At 38.9% G+C, this 26636-nt stretch overlaps 2 protein-coding genes across 18 annotated transcripts in view; one reads left to right on the top strand and one right to left on the bottom strand.

The window, feature by feature from the left end:
• pikfyve (phosphoinositide kinase, FYVE finger containing) overlaps positions 1 to 4959 on the top strand; it is a 44969-nt gene extending 40010 nt beyond the window's left edge. For all 14 annotated transcript variants that reach the window (XM_017706521.2, XM_017706514.2, XM_037539329.1 and 11 more), the window contains 6 exons: positions 319 to 495; positions 1509 to 1612; positions 1777 to 1905; positions 2951 to 3212; positions 3310 to 3384; positions 4132 to 4959. In XM_017706521.2, coding sequence (XP_017562010.1) covers positions 319 to 495; positions 1509 to 1612; positions 1777 to 1905; positions 2951 to 3212; positions 3310 to 3384; positions 4132 to 4247 — 863 coding nt within the window. In that variant the 3' untranslated portion in view covers positions 4248 to 4959. The remainder of the gene's footprint in view (positions 1 to 318; positions 496 to 1508; positions 1613 to 1776; positions 1906 to 2950; positions 3213 to 3309; positions 3385 to 4131) is intronic.
• A 6310-nt stretch (positions 4960 to 11269) lies between these two features.
• ankrd44 (ankyrin repeat domain 44) overlaps positions 11270 to 26636 on the bottom strand; it is a 62762-nt gene continuing 47395 nt past the window's right edge. For 2 of the 4 annotated variants that reach the window (XM_017706528.2, XM_017706527.2), the window contains exons 18-28: positions 25048 to 25249; positions 24855 to 24942; positions 24030 to 24147; positions 23563 to 23782; positions 22042 to 22129; positions 21865 to 21948; positions 19958 to 20103; positions 19775 to 19857; positions 19507 to 19589; positions 17632 to 17723; positions 11270 to 17298 (exon numbers count right to left, since the gene is read on the bottom strand). In XM_017706528.2, the coding sequence (XP_017562017.1) occupies positions 17072 to 17298; positions 17632 to 17723; positions 19507 to 19589; positions 19775 to 19857; positions 19958 to 20103; positions 21865 to 21948; positions 22042 to 22129; positions 23563 to 23782; positions 24030 to 24147; positions 24855 to 24942; positions 25048 to 25249 (1431 nt within the window). In that variant the 3' untranslated portion in view covers positions 11270 to 17071. Of the gene's footprint in view, positions 17724 to 19506; positions 19590 to 19774; positions 19858 to 19957; positions 20104 to 21864; positions 21949 to 22041; positions 22130 to 23562; positions 23783 to 24029; positions 24148 to 24854; positions 24943 to 25047; positions 25250 to 26636 lie in introns of all 4 variants that reach the window. The other 2 variants (XM_017706529.2, XM_037539211.1) reach the window with 2 other exon arrangements.

Raw genomic sequence — 26636 nt, forward strand, 5'->3', positions numbered from 1 at the left:
TGAGACTAGTAAGGGATTTAAACAGATCTCAAAAGAATTTGAAATCAGGCATTCCAATGTCTGGAAAATGGTCTATAAGTGGAAGACATTCAAAACAACTGGCAACATACCCAGGTGTGGCCGTTGAAGCAAGTTCACCCCAAGAGCAGATAGCAGGATGCTAAAAGGAGTGCCACGGTCCCTGAAGAAAATGTTATTACGTAATATGAGTTCAACAAATTTGTCATGATATGGAAATGGGAGTGCTACTTATAACAGGCTGTATCTGATATGATCAGTGAAAGTGACTGAGCTATGTATGTTGTGTTTTTGATGCAGAGTTCTCTGACGCCAGTGCTAAGTTCTACTGCCGCATCTACTATGCAGAGGAGTTCCATAAGATGCGGGAGGAGGTAATGGAGAGCACAGAGGAAGAATTTGTACGTTCTCTCTCTCACTGTGTCAACTGGCAGGCACGAGGTGGCAAGTCCGGAGCCGTCTTCTATGCTACTGAAGGTGAAGTATGCGCTCTGGACGCAAATCAAAAATTCAAAGTGTGTTTGATTCCATGAGTTGTCTGGAATATGCTGACCTTTTTGAGAATGCATGAGTTCTTTTTAGAAGTGTAATGTGCACAATGCACATGAATCAAATAGAGACGGAAAAGCTGGAGTAAACACAGAAGCATTGCTATTTGATTTCAGTTAAAAATGATTTTCTTGCCTATTTCAGACATTTCATTGTAGGTGCGACCCTCAGCGTATTCCATATACACCTCTTATTGCATACGCCCTGCATCTCTATTGAATATTAGGAAATCTGAACTCATCTTAAAATGAAGTCTTGAAACGATACTAAACAGACCCTACATAAGAATGCCGTTTAGTTTTATAACCGTTGCAGCAGATTGCTAGCAAGCTAACGGGCTTTCAAGACTTTGGTTATAGGTTACTGAAGAATTTACTGAGAAAACACAAAATATGGAGTGCAAATATGTTAAAATTATATTACAAGCAGTCTACATCTGCCATGAAAAATATTTAAACGCACTTTTGAAAAGAGAACAAACAGCACCATTAGTTTGAAGCTAACATAGCATTGTGAATTCTTTATAGATAAGTGATGCTTTATATATATATATATATATATATATATATATATATATATATATATATATATATATATATATATATATATATATATATATGCTGTTGGAGTTAGCATTACGCTACATGGGTTAAGCACATAAATAAAAGCTCTTCATAGAGTAAAGTATAAATTGCATGCCTGGCGCAGCTTCGTCATTTCATAAATAAATGAAAAACTAAAGTTCATGATCTGAGTTCAGGTTGTGTTCACTGCTCTCCTTGTTATAACAAAATAAAGTGTGTAATATATGAGGATAATGACAGACTTGCTGGCAAACAGTAGAAGGGAAAATGCTATGCTATGTTGTGTCAAATTCGGTGCATTATAACTATGACATACTGTAATTTAGTAACTGACATCATTGTTGTCCTTCTGCTCAGATGATCGGTTTATTCTAAAGCAGATGCCAAGGCTAGAGGTGCAGTCCTTCCTGGACTTTGCCCCGAACTACTTCACTTACATCACCGGTGCGGTCCAGCAGAAGGTAGACTGACTGACTTGCTGTGCATTGCATGTACATAGCCCATTGGAATCATTGCTATACATAATAATGCAGAAGAGACAAAGCTTGAGTTTGTCTCTTCTGCGTTATGATTGTGCTTGTGATCATATAGGGAAATGTATTTGAGCACTGTCTGTTTTCCCCAGAGGCCTACAGCACTTGCTAAGATCCTGGGAGTCTACCGTATCGGCTACAAAAACTCCCAGAACAACACTGAGAAGAAGCTAGATCTGCTAGTAATGGAGAATCTCTTCTACGGACGCAAGATGGCACAGGTGTGTGAGGACACTGAGTGTTACCGAGCATGTAGAGGAGATTGCTGTGCTCTGATATACTCTCTACTTTCAGTTTGACCGATGTGTCATAGCACTCCAAAAGAAAGTTTTAGAAAGAATATAGCAAAGTTATTTGTAATATTGCCTTGTTTTTTATTTGATTTATTACACTCACCTTCAGGTTTACTTAATTCAAAGTTATTAGTCTTTTTTAGGTGACTAGATTTGACCTCAAAATGAATCAACTTCATTCTGATTCTGTGAGAAACGGTTCAGTTCGTTGTAAAAGCTCACGATTCACTTTGCTTTTTTCCTAAATTTTGAACTGGAATGTGACTTCAATAGTCACAGCAGTTGGTTAAACAGTGCTCAAAAGTAGTCTTGGGACACGTCTTAGAATTATTTTATTTGTGTCTTCTGTCAAGTAGTCATATTTATACAGTCTTATAAATCTTTTTGTGAGCGTACTGATCATGTGCTGTTTTTTTAACCTACTTCATGGGTTAAATCAATGCATAAAAAGGGGAAAAAGTGCAAGTACTTGTAGTTAGCTAGCATTGCTAAATAAACAACTGTAATTATATTAATATATTTTTTTTACTTTTAATAAGCCAAGAATGAATAAATATTTATTCTGCAACTCTTTATATTGTAGTTATTTATATAGCAATACTGACTAACTGTTAGTACTGGAAATGTTTTCCATTTTTTTAATGTGTTAATTTACCCCACACAGTGAAAGCTTGGAGTTAAATATTTATGGCTTTTTATAGGTGTAACAGCAGTATTCATATACAGCATGTGTGCACTTACCTGCTCCATGTTACTTGTGCCATAAATGCATCACATATTCCAAAATAAAAATGATTTGAAAAAATTGGCTGATTGGTTTTTGCATGTTGTGAACTAAAATCTGTTGATTCTGATCTTGTCCGATTTCAGTCGTCCTTTTCTAGTTTTTATTCATCACATTCAAAGATGTTGTTTTATTGTTACTGAAGTTTCATACAGTGTTGTTTGGTCTGATACTTCTGTGATTCTGCAGGTGTTTGACCTGAAGGGCTCTCTAAGAAACCGGAATGTAAAGACAGATCAAGGTAAGGAGAGCTGTGAAGTGGTGCTGCTGGACGAGAACCTGCTGAAGCTGGTGCACGACAACCCGCTCTACATCCGCTCTCACTGCAAGGCCATTCTGCGTGCTGCCATCCACAGCGACGCTTACTTCCTCTCTAGCCACCTCATCATCGACTACTCGCTGCTGGTGGGCCGTGATGACGCCACTGACCAGCTGGTTGTGGGCATCATCGGTAAGTAGTTAGCGCACATAGAGATACGTTATTTGATTTACACCCCTTAGATTTTGAAGAATTGCACCCATTTGGTCTTTTATTTATTATTCTTCAGATTACATCCGGACATTCACATGGGACAAAAAACTGGAGATGGTGGTCAAGTCCACAGGAATACTTGGAGGGCAAGGTAGTTTTAGACTTGTTCTTCTGTGTCAGATCTCACTAACCTGCACATTATATGCTATATGTCCAAATGTTTGTAGACACCTGCTAATCTAGCGTTTCTTCTGAAATCATTGGTATTAAAATGGGGTAATTGAGAGTTTTGGGACTAGATCTTACTAATCTTTGTACCCCTTTTTAGCCCATGTTTAGCAGTGGATATAGTGACCTCATGTACAGCTGATCCATAGTATTATGATTCCTATTTTCAGTGCTTTTCTGTGGAGCTTTTTATAAGATGTATATGCACAGTTAAACTCCTACATCTCAGAGTAGCTAAATTCACTAAATATGAGGGGTGTCTAGATACTTTAGACATTTGCCATATGAAGCAACTTTGTGGTGGATAGGTCAGAATTGCATGTTGTACTGGATTGTCATTTATTAAAACACTGTGGGATGAAATAAATATAGGGATGTAAAACAAATGTTTTAAAAAAAAACAACAAAAAAAATGCCACATCAGTGTTACTGCACTGTTCAGAATGATGGGGGTCCTGACCACTGAAGAACAGGGTAAAAGGGGGCTAACAAAGTATGCAGGCAAACAGAAGGTCTGCAGTCTGTAACTGTAGAACTACAAAGTGCACCTATATAGTAAGTCGACAGTGAGCGTAGAAACGTGTGTGTGTGTGTGTGTGTGTGTGTGAGTGAGTGAGAGATATTAGGTAGATTTACAGTGAGTTGTAATATGATGTGTTGCTCCCTGCAGGTAAAATGCCCACAGTGGTGTCTCCAGAGTTGTACCGCGCACGCTTCTGTGAGGCCATGGACAAATACTTCCTCATGGTCCCTGACCACTGGACAGGCCTCGGGGTGAACTGTTGAGGACTAGCTGCTACTGTTCAGACCACAATGACTTCACACTGACACGGAAAGCATTTTAAAGCACACTGGGTTCATTCAGGACTGGCGAGGACCTTGTAAAGGAAGGAACACCGGTGTACATTCCACTGTTGAAAGTAGTGAGATTTTAATTCATATGTACATGCGAACACAGCAGGTGACTTCCCCCTGCCATGCTGTGTATGTTTCAGTTTACTTGAAGTGCCAATACAAAAGGTCATTGGGTTTTTTAGTAAGACCCACAAAGATTATCGCACTGAGACAAAGTAACATGCTAGATTCCTATAATGGTGTTTACGTATTTATATATTAATAATCGGAACTATGGACGATGTAAAAGTTTCTCATAAATGTACAGAGATTATGTAATTAAAGATTATTAACACTGTTTTGTCTCTTTGTACATTACATACACATTACTTTTCATATTAGCAGTTTTGTATTGCAGCTTTTAGTAGCTTGAATGTATTTTCGTCTAAACCAATACCATGCAGTACTGTAAACATTTGTATTTTAAATTAATATTCATTTCCACAGTTGTTTGCTTTCACAACCATATGTTTACATCACAAAAGAAATGTGAATTGGGTCTTTTCATCAGTTTGCTTAAAGCAAATGCATATAAATAAAAGAAAGCATAAGACTAATTTCATATACACCTTGGGTCCTACAAAATAAAAGTTCTAGCTTCTGACAGTTTTAGAGGGAGGCTTATTTATTTTATTTATTTATTTTTTTAGCTTGATCTGTTTGCTATTTGAGCTACTTCATAGTAATAGATAGGAAGCAGGGTAGCCAAACTGGCCATGTTAGGCTTGTTCTTTAATAGCTGCATAAAAAGAACAAAAAAAAAAGCTGCTGTCAGAGCAAATCCTCGTATCTCCAGAATGGTAACTTTCATTGTTTTTTTTTTTTTTTTTTTGCAACATTTTTTTTGTTTGTTTTTTTTTTCTTCTCCTGTAAAGTCAATGGAACCAGACCTTTTTCCAAGTCATTTCTGGCAATTTATTTTGGTCCATCCTTCATGAAATCTACACAACATAAAGGCCAGCATGCATTAGCAAATTATGTCTAAAACTGAAAATTGACAAAATTGGTGATATGAGGTTTTGTTCTGACAACAGCGCATTGTTAATTGTAATTAATTATATGGGAAATGATCAACAATGATTGACAGGCCTAATATCAGCTATTAGCAGCTGAGATATTCATTTAAATGTTCCATTTCATTTTAAATTTTCTAAAGTTTGAGTTTTTGGGGAAACAAAATATTCGGCCTCTAGATATACATTACTTTTACTAAATGTTTGGACACCACCCCTGTGCTGAACTGATGGCAAATATCACTATTGGGATATTATCATGATATTTAGGCTCCTGAAGTCTTTTTAAAAATATCACCAAAAAACTGAATACAATGATTTTTATTTAGTGTTCCACATATTGCACTACACTAAATCCAGTTACCCAGGCTTACTTATGCTCTCTTATAATGAAACATGCAGTTGGTCAGCGCTCTTTAAATACACTTTAAATAAAAAGCGCACTTCTATATACAATTTTATTGCATTTTATTGTTTAGCTCTGTGCTCCACTTACTCTAGTTACTGTGCCAAAAAACGTTTTATATGTAAAGTCTATTTGACCGACATCGTTTAACTCTAAACTCTCTTTTAGCTTTGGTAGGCTGGCAGGCTACAGTCGCTAATTAGTTAGCCTACCATTAGCAGTTTGAGGAACACCAGCTTCATATGAATAGCAAACTTTAAAGCTAGCTGGCTGGCGGTCTGCCAAACAGCACTATTCTTATAGTTTCATGGCGATTTTTGAAGCACTACTTCAGAAAACATCCACCTTTCACTGCGCAATCAAACACACAACTCCTGGATAACTTGTATGTTAGCGTCGCTGTTCCGCTGTGGCGTTTGGAAAAGCAGAAAGCTGCTTTATGTTAGCCAGGCAAGCTAGTTTGGTTAGCAATAGCTTCTAGCCAGTGTAGCTAGCTTAATATAAACAGAGACTATAAAGTTTATACTACATATAATAGTTCTTCTTACTTTTGAAAACAGAATATTACAGAAATCGCTGGCATGAGACTGCTTGAAGTGAAGCAGCTGCAGCAGACTGCAGTTAAAACAAGGCTAACCCACACACACACACACACACAGCATTTTAGCTCTGTGTAGTTATCAGTGCTTCCGTCCACTTCTTATTCTCGCCGTTTGTCACAACCGTGCGGGAAAATTAAGATATAGCTGTTGTAGCTCAATGTTTGAGTATTATAGTTCACTACTAAAACACTGTCAGAGCTTCTGCAACAGTTATATGGCGAGGAATGAGCTTTACTCTGCTAATGCTTAAACCGGTAGGTTAGGTTAGTAAGCCCGAGTTTTGAGGAAAGGGCCCTTATGCCTTCAGTATGAACGGCTGGGGTCAAACAGCGGCAGCCCGAATAGATGGACTTCTGTAAACGACCTGCGACCTTATTACACTAAATGATCAACTCTCAGATCTGCTTTGTTGTAATGGCAACTCATCAGTAAAGACGGGAGTTAGGACCGAAGCCATTACAGAACAGCAGTTCGTAAGTCTATAATTTTATGTTCCAGATAAGAAAACGGTATTACAGAAACATCCTCAATTGCCCAAATATCCTAAATATTGTCTTAACTGTAAGACAACCCCAGAGCTGTCTTATCTGTTTCTATTCTTTGGTCCTGTGATAAGCAGCACAGTTCACTGTAGGTAACTTAGCATAATGGCGTTAGCTACGTTTTCTAACAGCGTTTTAAAAGCCCCAGACGCTGCCTACGGGGGCCCGCTGGTGACATCCGGTAGAAATGAAAATAATGCGTGGCCACACCTTAGTAAGGCGTGCGAACGGCCAACACCTTAGTAAGGCGTGCGAACGGCCAACGAGAGCCTTCTATTTTAGCCGCTGCTAGCATATCAGAAGTGTATTTATGCTGTCAGGGGATTCATGGGACTGTCCAAGAAAGGTAAGCCTGATTTTAAATAAGCTAACAAACAGTTTTAGAAAAGAGAAAAGCGGCTATACATGAGCTAAAGCTTGAAGCAAAGCAAAGTAAGTCTGCTTTTTCCTTTTTTCCTTAGATTTTTTAGCCTATTCTAGTAAATCAGCACACAGTGAGACTTATTACAGCCAATATGGTAAAATGCACATAAAATGGCCCCCAAGTTGGTATAGGTCTGCGATAATTTACACACACGACCTTTCTGCTGTAGTTTAACCACATCAATCGAAAGTGATTAGCCCTTTGGGAACATTAACAGCATAATTACTACTCTAAATGTATGTGTGGACTGTGATAGGACAGGAATTAAAGCATTCCATTACCTTTTCAGAAATGACATTTTAATATTGAATAATAAAGAAGTATAATATTATCCAATTATAATATTGGATAATAAAGAATGCCTGTGGCACGGAGTCCATAGTTATAACTAGCTGTAGTCTGATCAGTGTAAGTCCAACATATTTTTGATAGTTATTGTCATTTCAGAATGTTTTGAGAAAGTTAAGTCCTCCTACCAGCCTCCTAGATAACAGACAGAAAAGTTCATGTGGCTTGGGGAGCTGATATTGGTTTTCAGGACTATCCATCCATCCATTTTCTAAGCCGCTTCTCCGTCAGGGTCGCGGGGGGTGCTGGAGCCTATGCCAGCAGTCACTGGGCGGAAGGCAGGATACACCCTGGTCGCCAGTACATTGCAGGGCAGACACTCACACCTAGGGGCAATTTAGCATGTCTTTGGACTGTGGGAGGAAACCAGAGGAAGCCCAGCAGACACGGGGAGAACATGCAAACTCCACACAGAGAGGACCCTGATCACCCGGCCGGGGAATCGAACCCAGGCCCTCCTTGCTGTAAGGCGACAGCGCTACCCACCACGCCACCGTGCCGCCCGATTTTAATTGACCATTTCCATTGATTGATAATTTCCAATACAGCTGAAGTCTGTACAAGGCTGCAATTGCATGGGGAATAATGTGGTACATTAGCAGTTTTCAGGACTATACTTATTGGAAAAAATATGTTTATGTTGAATTGGACTTATGATTCTGTTATATTGACCATATGGATATGGCTGTCAATTACTTATGACACAGTAAAACAACAGTAAAATCGGTCCATAATTGATAAGTAGACAGTATGATGACCTCTGAACTGAGATATGCTGATTTTATGGACTATTTGTTGCAAATTCCAATTATGTTGACCAACAATAAAATAGAAAGCGGTAAAAAGTTTATATTTAGTTTATGGGCAGTATGTAAGGTTCTAGATTGGTTGTATGGACTACTAATTTGTTGAATTTGACTTAATTGAAAGAGTAAAATCGGTTCATATTTGGCACGTGAAGTATGTATGACTCCCAGTCTCTTAAACTCCTCCTTAAAAAACGACTTTATATTGTGTTTTATTTATGATCTAGGGCTCTTGCCGCTTATAGCCAAGCAGTCAGCTTTTATGTGCAACTGTTTAACTACGTTTTTGATGAAAAGCTTTTTGGGAAAAAAGCAGCTTAAGTTCAGTTAACTATTTTATGACAGGATTAGAAACCCTGAGCGATTTACCATCTTCTTCTTCTTCTTCTTCTTCTTCTTCTTCTTCTTCTCCTCCCTTTAGGGGTCGCCACAGTGGATCATCTGCCTCCATCTTGCCCTATCCATTGCCTGCTCTACTTTCACACCAACCATCTCCATGTCCACCTTCACTACATCCATAAACCTTCTCTGAGGTCTACCTCTTCTCCTTCTACCCTGGCAGCTCCATCTCCAACATTCTTTGCCCAAACTATATGGTTTGCATTAATCATGATTTTCTATTGTCAGTGAATCTACAGTGAATATACTGTATTTTATACAGTGGCAACAACATTAAAGCAGCAGACATTGTCTAAATACTTGTCCAGTTTCTTACAACGTGGTATTGTTGACATTACTATTTCACCTTGATGTGTTATGACCTGTTATTATTGATAGTTTTAATAAATTGCTGAGTAAATACATCTGAAAAATGATTCATTCTTGACAAATAAGGACAAATAACTGGCTACTAAATGTGAACCATACATACCAAATTGCATGGAAGCCTCATAATTATCAGAATTAATAGATTGTCAAAAACATTGTCACACATTAAATTATTATTAAAGTGAAACACACGCAAACACATTTTTATTTGTTTGTTTCTTAACAAATATAGCCAACTGTTAGCGAACTATTGCTCAGCAAATGAATCTCTTAATTTTATTTATCTGCTTATATTCATTCATCCATCCATCCATTTTCTAAGCCGCTTCTCCGTCAGGGTCGCAGGGGGGCTGCTGGAGCCTATCCCAGCAGTCTTCGGGCAGAAGGCAGGATACACCCTGGACAGGTCGCCAGTCCATCGCAGGGCAGACAGACAGACACAGACAGTCACTCACACACTCACACCTAGGGGCAATGTAGCATGTCCAATTGGCCTGACTGCATGTCTTTGGACTGGCGCCCTCGTCTTCCAGTCCTCCAGCTGTATCCAGTATTCCGTACCTTGTTTGCGCTTTATTCCCCACCGGCTCTCAATTCTTCGGTTTGTGGTACATGATATACTGATATAGCTCGTTTCACCAGCTCTGTATTCGGTATCATCTTGGTGGAGAAATATCTGGATGTCACGAATCACCACATTTTCCAGTTCCGAGTCTACGGACGACCCTGGGGCAGCCACGTACCTGCTCCACACGGCTTCTAAGAAGTGGCCTCCTATAACCCGCGGGCACTACTCGTGTGGGCTGCTTTAAGCCAGATTACGCGAGAAGCCATGGACGCAGCCGTTAGTGCAGATCCCGTACGGGTTTCATTTGTTACAGGAATCTACACGCCTGATATAGTTGGGCCTCTCAGCTAAACACCGCCTACGGTCGCGTCGCCGTCTGCGACGCAAGGCCGAGCCACCTGGGTTTAGAGCTCGACCAGGATCAGTCGAACATCTTCCTTTCCTAATGCCCTGTTCCACTCATTTCCTGTGCACCCATCTGTAGCCGTGTAGCTACACGGTCCATCAATTTGTTGGGCGATGAAATCGATCACTTCTATCAAGTCTGCTTACCATCCGTGCGAATTAAACGTCTTTTGCTTAAAATTATGCCGTGTCTCACTGCAAGTGACTCCAAAATACCACCATAATTCATTCCAAGATGAAAATAAAGACGCCCATTCCCTCCATTTTCAGACAAAAGTGGATTCTTTGTGCAAAGCCTTGATCCGTACATGTGCAGTCTTCCTCAATGGCATAACAAACGACACATGTGATTAATGCTTAACTATTCAGTTCCCACGCCTTACTAAGTTAGGGCACGACTTAACTATCCCTTAGTAAGGCGTGGGCACAACTTAACTATATTGTTCGCACACCTTACTAAGGCATGGCCACGCATTAGGATCTCATTCCCACATGTTAATAAAGCGTTAATAAGGCGTGGCCAAGCATTATTTTTATTTCTAAGGATGTCACCAGCGGGGCTCTGTAGATTGATGTCTTCAATCGAGTAAATTAAGATTTCCTAATCTGAGATAAGAAAAGGTGCTGTAAGATAAGATTTGCTCCTGTTATACGAATTAGTGATAAATCTTAACCTGTCAGATCTTAAGACAAAAGGATCATTTCTGTACAGCCCCTGGTTCACACGACATCACAGAACAATGTGTTTGCTGCAGTTTCCAAATATGGATCTAACGTTAATGAGCGGAGTAGTGAATGGCATGTTCTGAAACTAACAATATTTACATGTTTCCTCAAACTCCTTTATTTAAAAAATTAGGGAAATATGGTTTTCCATGATTAGGGCCCTTTTGATAGTGGCAAGATCAGTAGTGATCAAGCTCAATATTGTCATATGGTCCAGCCCTGGACCATATAACTACCCCTCCATGGTTCAGATTCATTCTAAAAGTACAGCGTTATGGGACAATATGAAAAAAAGCAAAGGGCAAGTTACTTTGTTAAAACATTTTATATTATAATTATACAATTCATATAAAAGAAAGCCTCGCTGACAAACAGCCTTCAGCATTTCATACTGCATGAGGAATGTGTGGCACACTGTAAGATTGTCACAATTGGCAAAGCTTATTAATTTTAGTCTGGCATAATACTGATAGAATTCATTTCTCTGTTTCTTTCACTTCACCAGTTATCCAATCCATATAAACGTAATCACTGTCCAAAGAAATGCCTCCATTTTTGTCCATTTTCAGTTTTCTACACTATTCGAGTTCACCAGCTGTCCTTTACATTCTGTGAAAATTTCACAATGAAAAGGCCAACAGTAATGCTCCAAAACCGCTTGGAATAAAACTTATTTTACAGTAACTTGCATTAAAAGTAAAGAACATTTTGCCCGCTCCTGTAAAGTTGCCATTTTGCAGATATTTTTCTTTGGACAGTGACAGTATATAAACAAGTTAATCATGAGCTTTACTCAGATGATATTTGAGTGCGATTTCTCTGCACCGATGACAGATTCTCATGAGCCAGAATACAGTACGTGCTACAAATGGCCTAGACATCTGCAGATGTATTGCACACATACACACACCTCAACATGGTGAAAACACTGGAGTACAGTAAGCTGACAGAATCTACCGGCCAACTTCTTTTCACATTTTCATCGCATCCAACACACACAGTCCTACCAACCTTTGAAAAATTACTAAAAACAAAAGTTTAAAAAGACACAAGGCACTGGACAAGCTTGAAAGACTGGCACATAACAGACAAAAAGGTGGGGGAAAAGCTCAAAATTTGGCTCTTTTTAGTCCATTTTCTCAGTCTCAATTCTGCCAGCTGCTTCTTTGAAGGCCGCAAATTTAGTACCATCTGCGCGATTTCATCTCAGTTTAGGTAAATTAGATTCAAGGTGAAAAAAATACAGCTTTGCCTGTTGTTACTCTTCAAGGAAAGCGTATAAGCCAGTGATTCCCAATCCCAGTATCTGGAAGGTGGCGGCAGCTCCTGCAACTGGATTTGAGAATCACAGCCGCAGGTAGAAGAACATTAAAGCAAATCATGAGGAGAAAAATGTCGTCTGTTCAGGAGAAGGGAAGGTTATTCATGGTCCTTTGCTCAACTCCTAACCAGCCCTTTTCCACCATACATATAAGTGCAGACAAATATTAGTACCGTTCCATGCTAAATATTAACTTATCAACACCCTTCAGATGTAAGTGCATCCTAGCTCAGCTGACATGACCAGACCTGAAATTACTCTAATACTGTCAGTGGAACTCATTACAAAATGTGACTGGGTACCACTAAGGGTGGGAATCTTTTGGAACAGCTCATAAGATGTGATCATAAAACTAACCTTTATGCATCTTGATTGACGTTTTCTATAGCCTACATTACGTTTTAACCGTATTTGTCCTTGAATTTGAATATGAATGTACCTTACGCACTGCAAAACAGACATTTTTGTTTTGGCCTGTCACGATCAGGAAATTCTGGCTGACGATTAATTGCTGTTAACAGTTAAATGATCTGATTTCATGCAATAAAAGTCTAAAGCAGCTAAACTGGCCATCTTGCTTGGCTAGCTCTTTACAGGCAACCAAAGACAATACACTGCACTGTACTGTACTGTACACAATAAATGTCTACAGTTATACAGTGTCAATCACAGCGGAGTTTATTCTCCTGAGACTGTGAGCAAAAACATGCTCTGCAAGCAAACATGGTGTAGCACCCAGTTAAAATTAAGTTAGAACTTTAAGTTCCTTTATTTGGCTCAAGCCAAGTAATGACACCTCATCTGGCTCACGTTATGCATTATATTACAATACAGTAGGATTAGAATAATCATTCTAATGACTGTGGACAACAAATGTGGTCAGGTTAAATAATTGCTATTATCTCAAATTACTGATCAGCCAAATTTTGTAATATTGTGACGGGCCTAGGTAACACTGTTTGAAGGCTTCATGGAGACTTTATAATGCATTCATACGCATTGAATACCTTTTATAAAGCGGTATGTAAATATTTATAAACAGCTTATGCCAGTAATGAATCTTACAAGGCAGAAGCCTTAAAATCCCTTATTACACACTAAAGCTTATTGTTCAATAACTACAGGGACTCCAGTGCAAACTGGATGAGGGAATCTTAGGTTATAGAAATGTGTAATAAATCGGTGAGCCCTGGCTATTAAAGGGATTAAGAGACCCAAATGTCACTTACATTAGAGATTTGAAAGCGATCATTTTCATTCATATTTCGTCACCTGTATACATGTTACCCTACAAAATCCCTACACTTGAAAAAAGTAGAAATAGCATTGGTGAAATTGAACTCCATTAAAAGCAGAAGTTCTCTGTCTGCAAAATGACTTGCTTTTAAAACAAAATGACTTGCTTTTAAATGTACTTAAGCATTAATTAAGGTGGTATAGATAGTATACTATATTATTTTGATGAGCAACATCTGTTAAAGAGATGTCAGCCTGCAACTGAGAAAAAGAGAGTCATACAGTTCTCCATAACAGACACTGTACTTTAATTCAAGTAGAAATATCTGGAACTACTATATATAGTGTTCTTAACTAGGCCTCAATTATTTGGCATTGATGCTTCATAAGAAAGTCATAAATGGAACAAATGTCTGTCACTTCAGTATAATCATTTCACTTTTGTCATAACAATGCGATTTACTTCACAAAGCATCTGTCATCTTTTGATGTTTATAAAAACTCATTGCATTGCTCTATAAATGGTATTCAATTCTTATGCATGTGTTATGCAAGTCCTGTTGTAGATAGCCTTCTGATAAAGTGTTAGTAATGCAGAATCTCTGAAGAGAGAAACTGCATTGCATCTTAGAACAGATTATTATTCCCACCCCTAGGTAACACTCCCACATTAGACTTAACTATAGACTTTCTTACACTATTACCATTTTTTTCCTGCACCCTGTAATTAAATAAGACAGTGTGGGCCTAGCAGGCCTTTTCCTCATCACAACTGTCAAATGCAATCCAATGCAAAGTGTTAAGTACATGTGGTATACGACTTCAATTACACATACACTATATGTCTAAAAGTTTGCAAACAACTGCTCTTCAGACGTTAATCAAGGGTATTCATTGTGAGTTTGTCCCCCTTTGCTACAGTAACAGTCTCTACTCTTCTTGGAAGGTTAGATTTTGGGACACTGCTGAGGATCTACAGCCATAGTTGCGTTAGTGAGGTCAGGAATGTTCTGGTATGATTAGTTCTGGATCACAAACACAGCTCATCCCAAATGTACTGGATGGAACTTCATCACTGCAGAGAATGCAGTTCTACTCCTCCACAGCCCAACTCAGGCCCACAGCCTTTATATCCCTCTAGCTAATGCTTGGCATTGAGCATGGTGACCTCCTGTGTAGTTGCTCCAGAGCATCCTATGCTCACTAATTAGAAGAGGTGTCTGGATACTTTTGGACATATAGTGTAGAACATTTGCACTAATTTTACATCACATTACACTGGATTTTGAATGTGCTTCCAACACTAGTTCTATTTTTTGCATATAAATACTTCAGGAATACATATATACTTATATTTAACCTCAGCCTGACTGTGGCAGTAACATGCAATTTCCCTGTTGGTCTCTTGTCAAACATTATTTGGTCCCTGATCCAAGCTAATAGTGACTTACAGAAGTGAGGATTTGTGAGGTGCCTGCTGTCTAGTAACAAGAGAGACTTGACATTGTGCTTACAAACGATCCACAGGCTAAGACACTGGAACCCACACTATATACAGTGTACCCTAAGTGTGGCTATGCTGAGTCAATATTTGGCAACCTCAACTGTCAAATCAAAATAAAAACACATTATTTACACCATGGATGGTTTAGGTTAAGTAAAAGCAATTACAAAATGGCTTTAGAAAACTCTGTGCTACACAGAGTAAAAGTGTACCGAGTTTCTTGTTAAGGCTGATTTATGCTTTTCGCACCAGTGAGCTCCGCTGAAAGGTCAGCGTGTTCTCTTCAAGTTGCACAGATTTCCACGTCGTAGCAATGCGTCTCAATACTCCAGCGCTGCAGGTGGCAGTGTAACTGAATAACAGTTACTACAGTTTCGTTAGGTATTGCAGAATTGTCTTTCATTCTTCCTTTGGGACTTTTGATGGTATCAATGCTGCATTCCATTATACTTGGAAGTCGGATATGTCCTGCATTCAGAGCTTCTACTTGGAAAAACATGGAGGCCCACAGCAAAGTGAGATTTCTATAGCAACTTAAAAGGGTTTTAATTTTTCAAAGTTCTGCATAATTAAATCAAGATCTACACAAAGTCATTCAGAGTGGTTTGAAGTGCTCCATTCTAGAGAAACCTAAGAAGCCAGAATTGTTCACAGTAGTGGTGAACTGTGACTAATAGAGCTAGGACTTCAATTTTGGCCATAAACTTTAAAACACAGCCAAAATTTCAGGAAAAGAAACCCACCTCTCCAATAATGCTAACGTCTACTAGAGTCCCTATGGGATTCCAGTAGTTTGTTAGCACTAAGCTAATGTTGATTCATAAGAATGTTTCTTAGCAGTTCTACATTAAACACTGTCATTTCAATTTTCTTAAAGCCATTCCAAGTTTTACTTTAAACTGGAGACATATTAGCATATGTTTAACTCTGTAGCAGTTTCACAGGGACTCAGCAGAGAGGCCTTGTACAGAGCTGCCGCTGCTGCTGCTTTCCATTTCTAAAAATCTATTGACTAGATTGTGACCCTTTTTCTCACATTTTGACTCAGCTATTGGAAACCGAAATAGGACTGGCTGTTTTCTCTGTTACTTTGCAATTATGCTGATAATTATGACAATTAGGATAACTTTGCTACTCTAATGTTTTAGGCCTTCTCTTTAGCTCTGGAAGTCCTAACCAATAGAAGAGCTTGTTTAGCTACTTACCTATCTACCTAGATACCACACAGAAAAAATAATCCTGATTGGCCAATTTTCCACAGGGCGTTTCAACAATATAACTCCTTTGTTTCCAAACACTGAAACAAGCAGTTCTGTAATGCTAATCTGGGAGTTAAAATTTAAGCATGGTTCTATTGAATACAAATGACATAACACTAGACATGTATTTTTAACTTCCCAGAAATCATGAGGCCTTCTCTGAAGAGTTCAAAGTGGTGCTGATAGGAACCAGACGTCTACAGCTAAGTCTAAAGCTCTAAAGAAATACCTCTAAAGTAAATAACATGGCTCTATCTGCATTAAAATTATTGCAACCTCTGGTTCCAGGTTGGCAAGTTTCCCTACAATTACCCATTTCATAAACCACTGTTAATGACATTGTTTACAGCTCAACAATGAAATTATGCAAAAATTAGAAAAAAAAAAAAATGGTGGAATTCCCCTTTAAGAGGACCTACATTAATGTTGCATTGTTCCAAAACTATTCTTAACACTTCTGAATGTTTGTGCCCAAGCTTTCAGACTGGGAATTTCTATTTAGGTGTCACTTCATTACATATTTCCAAGTGAGAGCTTAGAGTATAATGGAGTGCAACATAATGCCACCAACTAAAGAGGTGCAACCATCCCCGTCACTCCAATATGGCAGGATGTATGAGGCTTCATATTCATGAGGCTGCGAGAAGCATAAACAAGACATCATGCATCATAATCTCTTAAAGATCGCCTCTGTACATCGAAACTGATGACTTTTTGTACAGTTTCTGTGAGGTCCACTAGGCTAAGTGCTTCGAGAACTTATAGAAGAACTCCAGGCACGGCAGAGGTCAAAAGGTCTCTGAGTCTGAGTCATTCTCTGTGGTGGTACCCTCACTGGAAGGGCCCCGTGGCCCCTGGGGGCTTTTGGCTTGGTGGGGCAGAGACCTCAGCAGGGCCCCTGGGGAGGGAGCTCCGGAGCTGCAAGGGGAGCAGAAAGGCATCATGGTAGCCAGAATGAGAACCAGGCAGTCAGCCACTTCTCTGCTAGGAGCGCAAGCCAGAGCGGGAGTAAAACCTGGGGCAAGAGACAGGCAGAGACAGGCAGAGAGAGAGAGGGCAGTGGGACGAAAGACAGTGGCGGGGAGGTGGGTAGGTGGTGGGGAAAGAGCAGGCATTCTATTATTACACAGCCAGCAAGACAAACAAGACTGGGTTGGGGTGCAAAAGGGGACACACGTTCATGAAAGCTTTGCAAATCTGCAAAAAAAAGGCTCCAAAAAAAGAGAAGAAACTTCTTTTTTGTTTTGGAGAACAAAGAGAGGCAGACACAAGCTGTGGAAATCACATCCTACAGTTTAAATCTCTACAGAGAAGCAGGCCGCATGCAGCTACGGCGCTGGACACACACCATTCTCATCCAGAACCTGCACGCTAGCACCACGGGACAACAGCTCCTGCACCGTCTGCTTCAGACCACTGCGGGCAGCCAGGTGGAGGGGACTGAGACAGACAGAAAAAATAAGACTGCTCTTAGATCAAAGTGCAGTCACATGCACATGCATAAAGGATTTATGAAAGTATCAACATATGACCACCATCATGACAAAACTTTGTAGCTTCATACTTTCTGCTTTATTTTACTTATTTTTTTAAAATGACAGCTGTGCATGTATTGCCACATGGAAATGGTCAATAATTACTCTGAATACAATCTCACTACATATATTAAAGTTTAGAACACATCCATCTTCTAATACTAAGTTATGAGGTTTTATTTATTATACTTATTTAACATGATTTTAGATTTTTACATAAGCATTTTATCTGAATATTAGTTTAACTAAATGCACATAAAACTAAGCACTTTAGAGTTGTGCAAAAAAGACAATGTGTTCCAAGTATTTTCAGATTATTTACTGATATTAAAATAAAAGTTTGGTGAAAAATCAAGTTTACATACTTTTCCACTCAAATACAGTCAATCTGCCAAGACATGTTTGGTGTCAAAAATCATACCTCTTTAGTTTTGAACTGGAGCTGTAACACTAGAAGTGTATAGTGCAGTAGTGTATGCTGAAAATTAATTCTTTTCAAATGCAAATTTTAGGATCACATTTTGAGGAGTCTGAACCTTATGCTCCAATCTGAAGCTATGCTCTAATTTGACTGTACCCACGAAAAAAAATCAGTTGGATGGCTGACCCCTTAGCACGAAGCTGATGTTAGCTTCTTATTCAGATTTTTTGATGTTATACTGTGGCACCAGAATGTCAGAAGTCCTACACCGTTTAAGGTAGAACGACCCAATGAAATGAGATGCTGGCGAACAGAAATCCAACGACAACCTCAGCCTCTTAGCTACAGGGCCTCACGGTAAGAAAAAGTAAGCAGTGCTTACTTCGGTTTAACTTCTTTGAGGTCTGTAAAACATGTACTTGTTTCAGCTGTAGATTTTAGAACAGGCTGGAGAGCTTCCTTGTAATTGTGAAGTGAAAAAATATGATCACCCCAGATTGGAGATTTTTGCTGGGTAACTTGAACATCACTCTGGTTAGTATTTTGTTTCCAAAAACCACAGTTTGCATGTGTCTGCACAAGCAGGAAGTCAGTGGGAAAGTACCAGACTACCCGTAGATTTCTTTGTTCCGTTTTTGCAAAATGAAACACAGCACCTCATCGTAGGTTTACTGATATTCAACATGCAAATTCTAACTTTTTTATTTACAACATACCCCTGCACTACAGCCAGATTTTGAAGGTGCAACAGTACGGGAAAGCTGAACATTCTGAAGATGATGATTCCAAATTTAGCTGAAATGTGTAAAAAGGTCTGTTCATGCCAGTTTACCAGTTTCTTTTTTTTGCCAAACAAGTTTACAGAGCTTATCAAATTAATGTGATGCTAATATATGAAGACTGTGGCACATATCTGTAGAATCAGTTTTGGTGGCAATTGTGTTAATATGTTTGTTAACACTAGTATCTTTGCAACTCCAGTTCTAAATTAAACAAGCAAAATTTGGACACTAAACAAGTTTTGGCTAATCAACATTTGGTGTAACAGAAATTTTATTTTTCATCACACGGTTTCTTTAAGGTCTGAAATATTACATTACACATCTAATATAGAATACACCAAATCTTGAATCCATTTCCGTCTCTTCTGAATTGCAGTCAGACTGTTTCAATATGAATTTAATGTCAGAAATGCAAAACTTCATAGGAGGGATCATTCTCTTTTGTTTTGTTGTTATTGTTAAAGCATTGTTTTAAACACACTTACGTCTGGAGTGCAGTGTTTGTGGCACTGACAAGTGTGGCGTCTGGAAGTTTCTCTAAAATGAACAAAGCACAATCTTCCTTTCCCTGTAAAAAAAACAAACAACAAAAAAAAAAAAACAATTTAGCACAAGTCGCATCAGAATAAGCTTAAGAGGCCTCGAAAAACAATGTATACTTAGTGAATATAAATAAATTCTGACTTCACATGGTGCTGGGCTTTTAACGGAGTACGATATTCACAATTAAAGCCCCCTCTGCTGGACACTCACATTACTGCAAGCGAGATGTAGCACGGTGTTGCCTTTCTGATCAGTCAAACTCAGGTCTGCACTGGCGCTGGTGAGAAGAGCCTCTGTTCAAAGTGTTACAGTCATTATATGCATTGTCTGACAGATGTAATGCACATCAATGAGTATAATAGAAGAAAAGTGGAAGAGGAACCTGCTTCCTACCTACAACTCCGACTGCTCCTCTCTCTGCTGCCATCATGAGCGCACTGCGCCCTGATTGGTCCAAGGCATCCACAGGAGCATCATGGGCCAGGATCAGCTGGACACAGTCCACATGGCCAGCAAATGCAGCCGCATGAAGAGGTGTCCTGAAACAGGTTATAATAATGTGGTATCTGATGTATTCAGCAACTACTTTCCAACTATTAGACACATAAATTCTGAATCTGATCCGTCATGACTACTCATTTCTGTTTCAGACATAATTTCCTGAATTGGGCTCAGTTTGGGTTCAAATATCACGTTCAGGTTTGCACAGCTTTATTCCTGTTTCTTCTTGCTTTATAGTGCAGCCCAGTGCATTTATATGTATATATTTTGGCCAACAATTAGAATTAAAGAGCAATTCCACTGATTTTTTACATTGCTGCATAATTAAATGGCTAAGACAAAGTCATTCAGAGTGGTCTGACGTGAAATGCTCTGGTCTAGAGAAAATGACCAGAATTCTTCACAGTGGTGGTGACAGCAACCAGGAGCTGTATTTCAGAAACTTCTTATCTTTTGTCACAAGATCTGACAAGATCCGGACAAGATTCCTCACAAATTCATAGTACAGAATCCTATCGTAATTTAGGAATTTTATCTTAACTTACAGAATGATAATGGAGTGTTACTAAGTTATGCACACAGCTGAAACGTAAACATGTAATCAAAACAATGTAAAAAAGTCAACACCAAACTAAAGTGAGATGAATAGAAAGTTTAAAAAACGTTAAGTAATATTGTGACCGCTGCTGCCCCTAGTTTCAGTTTCCATTTCCCACAACAATGGCCAGCATGCAAGAATCATTAACGCAGGTTCTGCTCAAGAGATGCGCGTTCAATTCTGTCTGCTCATCAGTCACCGTCAGCACTTAAATATTTTATTTGGCAAGTTTTCATGAATATTAACAAGGAATTGACAAGGAACAGTGTGTCTGAAGTGTCCAAGATTTTTGAACAGCAGCGTTAGGGGAAAAAAAACCCCACATCTTTCACTGCAATTTTGCAATACAAAAAAAAAACAAAAAAAAAAACAGTATTATTAGGCTAGTTACAGTGAAATTGTTGTGCTCTCTGTCATGGTTGCCTAAAGACAATAACATGCTCTTTTGTGACATAACGGCTAACATTTTTTTAATGCATTTGTGGCAGAGGGATGCATACAGATCATTGCAAGGCAAAATAGCACCTAGTAGAAAATGTCATTTTTTCAATTATTTTACAATTATCAGTATTGCACATCAAAAGCATGAATGATAAATGCACCAAAAGAAATGCTTCAAAATCACTTACAATAAACCAACTTGACATTAACTTACATTAAAAGCTAAGACTTTTTTTTTGCGTGTAAACTAACTATTTTTGAGATCTAGTCTCTTTATAGCTCTATTTTTGTCTTTGGACAGTGATGGTATAAAAACTCAGAAGACATATAGGTTCACTAGTTGTTTTGGATAGTAAATAAAATCTTGATTCCCACACCACCACTAGGAACAATTCAGACTTTCCAAGTTTCTGTGGAATGAAGCATTTCACATCAAACCTCTCAGAATGACTTTGTTTACATCTTAGTAACTGACCTGGGCGGAACATCAGGAAAATCAGTGGAATTCCTCTTTAAGCAGGTATCTGCACCACCCAGCGTGAGAACAGCACAATATGGATGATTACACTAAGTTATTTGAGACACCGTTTGAAAGAAATACTTGATGAATACATTCATTAAACCAAAATGTATACTTCTGTGGATTTTATTAATTAATGATTTTATTTTATTTAAAGCTCTGAAGTAAATCATTTTGAGTAAGTTGAAAGGGTTTGCAGTTTAAGGGGGCTTAGCAAACTCAGTCTATGCTAAGCAATACCTATCCTTGGAGTCCTTGCAGGTCACTATCTCTGAGCCCATGGCTTCCAGCAGAAGAGTAGCACAGGACTCGTGGTTGTTCACTCTATAAAAAGACATACAGCAAAGAGATACAACATTGAAGATGAAAACATGGGAGTAAATGAAGAAATAAATAAAAAAAGACATAAATACATACACAGCACAGTGCAGAGGAGTGAACGGGTTTCCATCAAAACATCGACAGCCTTTCTGTTCGAGTAGCACCTCCACACATCCATCATGACCTACAAAACACACACCAAAACACACACTCCATTGTTTTGCAGATTCTGAACAGAGAGGTTCTGGACTGTGACCTGATGATACCACCTTTGGTGCCAAACCGGTGGGCTGGTACACCTCCCCTCCAGAAGGACACAGTACAGCTCTGAGTGAACTTTTGCTGAGCCTGAGTGCCAAACACAACTCCAGAAACCCTTAACTCCAGAGAACTGGAGTTTTCCAGACCAGAGCCTCCACTGAAGCTCCTCTCAGCCTGGAGATGGAGCTCCAGAGGGAGGAAGAGGACAGTAAGCTTATTCTCCAGAAACAGAATAAAGTGGGAATAACAGTGAGAGGGTGAAAATGAAAACGTGTTGAGTTTTAGTGTCTCTGGTCAGGTCTCAAGATTGGATCATTTGAGCAATTTCTTTGCTCACTTCTCTTTTGCACCTCTGTGCTTTATGGTGCTCATAGTGCAGTCTGGCTTGGATTCACCTCCAGGCTTTCTCCACACAAAAAGTCTACCACCAGTTGTGCTAAAAGTGTTTGTCTTTAAACAAATATAATTTTGCTAAACATTTTATGAAGTATCCTAAAGAATTTCATTAAAGTTTACCAATGGTTAAAATGTCCAAATAGTTTTTGGGGCCACTGCCTCCTGACATCCTCAGATTTGACAGAGAGTAGTCCCAAAGGATGACAATTATTACAGAAGAGATGAGTGAGAAGTAGTCCTAAGTAATCTTGCTGGAAAAATGATGCACAAACACTAAAATAACAGAAAGCTGCAAATTTATATGACCAGAACTAAAATCTTCCTAACTAGTGTAAAACTGAATGTGTTGCACGTGACTCACTAGTTTCGCGTAGCATAGTCAAACTTTCAAGCTTCATGAAACTCGCAACCTACATTTAGTTTCATGAAAGTTTTACAACACAAGGCTGGCTTAATTATGCCAACAGTGCCTCACCCTCCATGTATATTCTGTTTCTTTCAAAAGAGGTCATTCATCTACAACCATACCAGCACAGACCTTCCAACGAAAGAACTTAATCTGACTGCTTGTTGTGTTGGCATGATAGCACATTTTCTTTGCAATAGCAATACCATTCTTGAAATCATGAATATCAACTGAGATTGATAATTTTTTTTCTCTAAAAGATTTTAAAATGACTTGACTCTTTTTACTTTGTGGTTACTTCTTTTAAGTTAAATTTACTAAAACGTATACTTCAAAAGCCGCCTGTACACTGCTTTGTTAAGTAAAATGGAACTGTTCTGGGTGTGTCACTGCTGCTGGAACATGTTGATACAGTAAATGTATTGTTATAAAATAAGTACTGCTGTTCATTTACAAATTAATAGTTATACAATACAGAACATATATTTCATGGACAGGAGAGTTGAATCTACTATGATGCCACTTAATGCTTATGTGTGGATAAGAAGACTGACCGTTGTAGCAAGCCCAATGTAAGGGTGTGTATCCTTGGTGGTCTCGTAGCGGGGGTGTGGGGGGCTCAGCACAGGCTATGCTCAGCAGTTCACTCAGCCAGGATGCGTGGCCCTTCGCAGCAGCCAAATGCAGAGCTGTGCGGCCCCTGGAGTCTCCCAACAACACTGAGGCTTCCTGTTCCAGCAAACACTGCACACACTCCTCCTGCCCACACAGCAGCTGAGAGAGAGAGAGAGAGAGAGAGAGACAAAGAGAAAGAGTGAGAGAGAGAAAACAAAGACAATTTACCACCTTAAGCGAGGCACCATAATACTGCTTAGCGGCTGTATCAAAATAGAAATGTCGTGAATACTGTCTGCAGACATAAGACTCCTCCACATGAGCCGTCTTCTGAGCCACTCTGCTGTGAGTGTGTGTATGTGTGTGGTGGGGGGATGCATACAAAAATAGCACTAACTGGACTCACCCCTAAGTGAAGTGCAGTCAGTCCCTGATGGTCAGCTGTGTCCACACTGGCTTCTCGCTCCAACAGCAGAGACACAGCATCTACATGACCCCCAACCACTGCCAGCATTAGGGGGGTCCTCATTAAAACACACAAATTATTTCTCAATTTCATGTTTACACAAGATAAATTAAATGAATATATATTGAAATAATAATAATAATAATAATAATAATAATAATAATAATATCCCAACGACAATGTCATATACTGTTATGAATAAAAAAACAGAACAGTGAAGGTTTAAAACTGCAGCCAACATAACAGATGATCTGTACCAGATCATTTGGTTGATTCAGTGGTTCAGGGGATAGCGAGGCTGGTTTTTATACTATCTGCCAGGTATACCAGACATTAGGATGGCCAAGCTACCATAATAAAAGCCGAGCATCTTTAAAAAGCTATGGATTCGAGGAATAAAAAGCAGCAAACAAAAATAATCTGAGCTTTTAATTAAAAACAACCCACAAATTAAAACAACCAATTAAAAAAAATATTTTATGAGCCTATGTTAAAATCCTAATTCATTCTATTCAAAGTTCTTCTCAATATACTAAACAAAGTGAGTTCTCAAAAAAAATCTTTTGATATGTTTTCAAATGAAACTCATTTCATATGCAAATATTTAATAATTTAATAACAAATTTTAATCATACTTAATAATTCTTTTTAATAATGAAACTTCTTACACATGTAATGTAGTTATTGTGAATTAACAAACCTATTGTTTGCTCCACATGAATTAAATTAAGCATTATAAATTACAGTTAGTGTAAGGTCACTCACTGTCCCTGAGAATCAGCTGCGTCCACCAGGTCTGCACTGTCAGAGTCTTCCAGTAGGAGGCGCACACACGACGTATGACCATTCATCACTGTGAGACAGAGAGAGACACACACTTAGTAGAGAACATCCTCTCTATCGCTGGAAATCTTCGGCAAATCATAGGCAAACTGCTCATTACATGGCTCTGTGTTACCTGCGAGGTGGATGGGGGTGCGTCCGCGGGCGGTGTCTCTACTGCGTGATGATGCTCCGTGGTTCAGCAGGGTCAGAGCACAGTCAGTGTGGCCCCTGAGGGCGGCCAATGCCAGTGCAGTGCGGCCCACCTCATCCCCCTGATCCACCTCGCAGTGACCCTGCAACAACACCTCCAGAGCCTTTGCATGACCGTGATACGCCTACAACACACACAAACACACACACAAACCATGAATTCAGACAAAGAACATTAGACATTAGACATCACTGCAATGCCACTTCATGTCCACTTATTTATCTTTGCTGCTGTACTGAATCAGTGCCTCTACTGTATCACCCCTATACATATCAATTTATACATGTCACTTTATACATCATCAGTATTAACATGTACACTTTCTACCTCGTACTCATGCTGCTGTGTTTCACGCTGCTGTTATTTGCACCTATTTATTGTTTATTGTTACTTTTGTTAATGGAAGTTAACTGGGACCTTGAGTACACTATTTCGTTCCACCTCATGTACCACGTGTGATGCGAATGACAATAAAGCCTTATCTTATCTTATCTCATCTTCTTATCTTATCAACTTGACAGTGCTTCACAATATAACTTCAAATATAGTGTAGTCATGATTGTAGCTAGTCATGCTTAAAAGGGAATTCCAATGATTCTTCAACATTTCTACAGAAATCCACCATTAAGACACGAATAAAATCATTCTGGGGTGCGCTACCAGAGTTAATGATAGAGAGACTCTCCACTGTTACCATGGTGGTTCTTCAGTGATGCTTTCTGGAAATGCATGAGATGCTCCATTGTAGAGAAAGTGAACATGTCAGAATCGTTCACAGTGGTGCCAAGAAGAACCAGACATCTGAAGTGCTTAATGCTTAAGAAAGTTATTACACGCAATGGTTATGAGTTTTTAGACAAGGTTTTGTTCTAGAGCGTATTCATTAAAATACATTCAAGATGGATAAATATACGTGCAAACAAAATATTTCCCTAAAAAATGTGTTTCTTTAGAGTCACCATTTTTTCCATCATAAACATTACATATAACACTCAGTAGGTTCATTGGTCACTTTCAAAAGTAAAAAAAGGCTGTTTACAACCTCTGGTTCCTATCACCACCACTGTGAAGAAATCAGACTTTGTAAGTTTATCAACAATTAACCATTTCACACTAAACAACTGTAAACACTCATTCACATCTTAATGACAATATTAAAAGTGATACATTTTTTATTAAAATTATGTTTAAATCGGAGGCTACAAGCATAAATAAATATATATTTAATTCCTTAAAGATTTCCTTATGGTGATGCAAGTTTGTTGTGACAGTAACCATTAGAGCTTCACACATAGAATTAGTACACTGGTAGATCAGGATATAGTAGTGTTGAGCTGTGAATGTGTGAGTAGCTGGCTGCTTAACTAAATTGTTAAATTGCTCACTCTTCATGCGGGAAAACTCGCTTCAAGCCCAGCGCAGGAAAGCACTTGTTGGGTTTCTAATGCTGTGTTCCCACTAATCTAATTATATGACTCAGGTTCTGTGTATGTGTGGTAATTTGACCTGCT

This window comes from Pygocentrus nattereri, chromosome 6 (genome assembly GCF_015220715.1).
Source record: "Pygocentrus nattereri isolate fPygNat1 chromosome 6, fPygNat1.pri, whole genome shotgun sequence".
Classification (NCBI taxonomy): domain Eukaryota; kingdom Metazoa; phylum Chordata; class Actinopteri; order Characiformes; family Serrasalmidae; genus Pygocentrus; species Pygocentrus nattereri.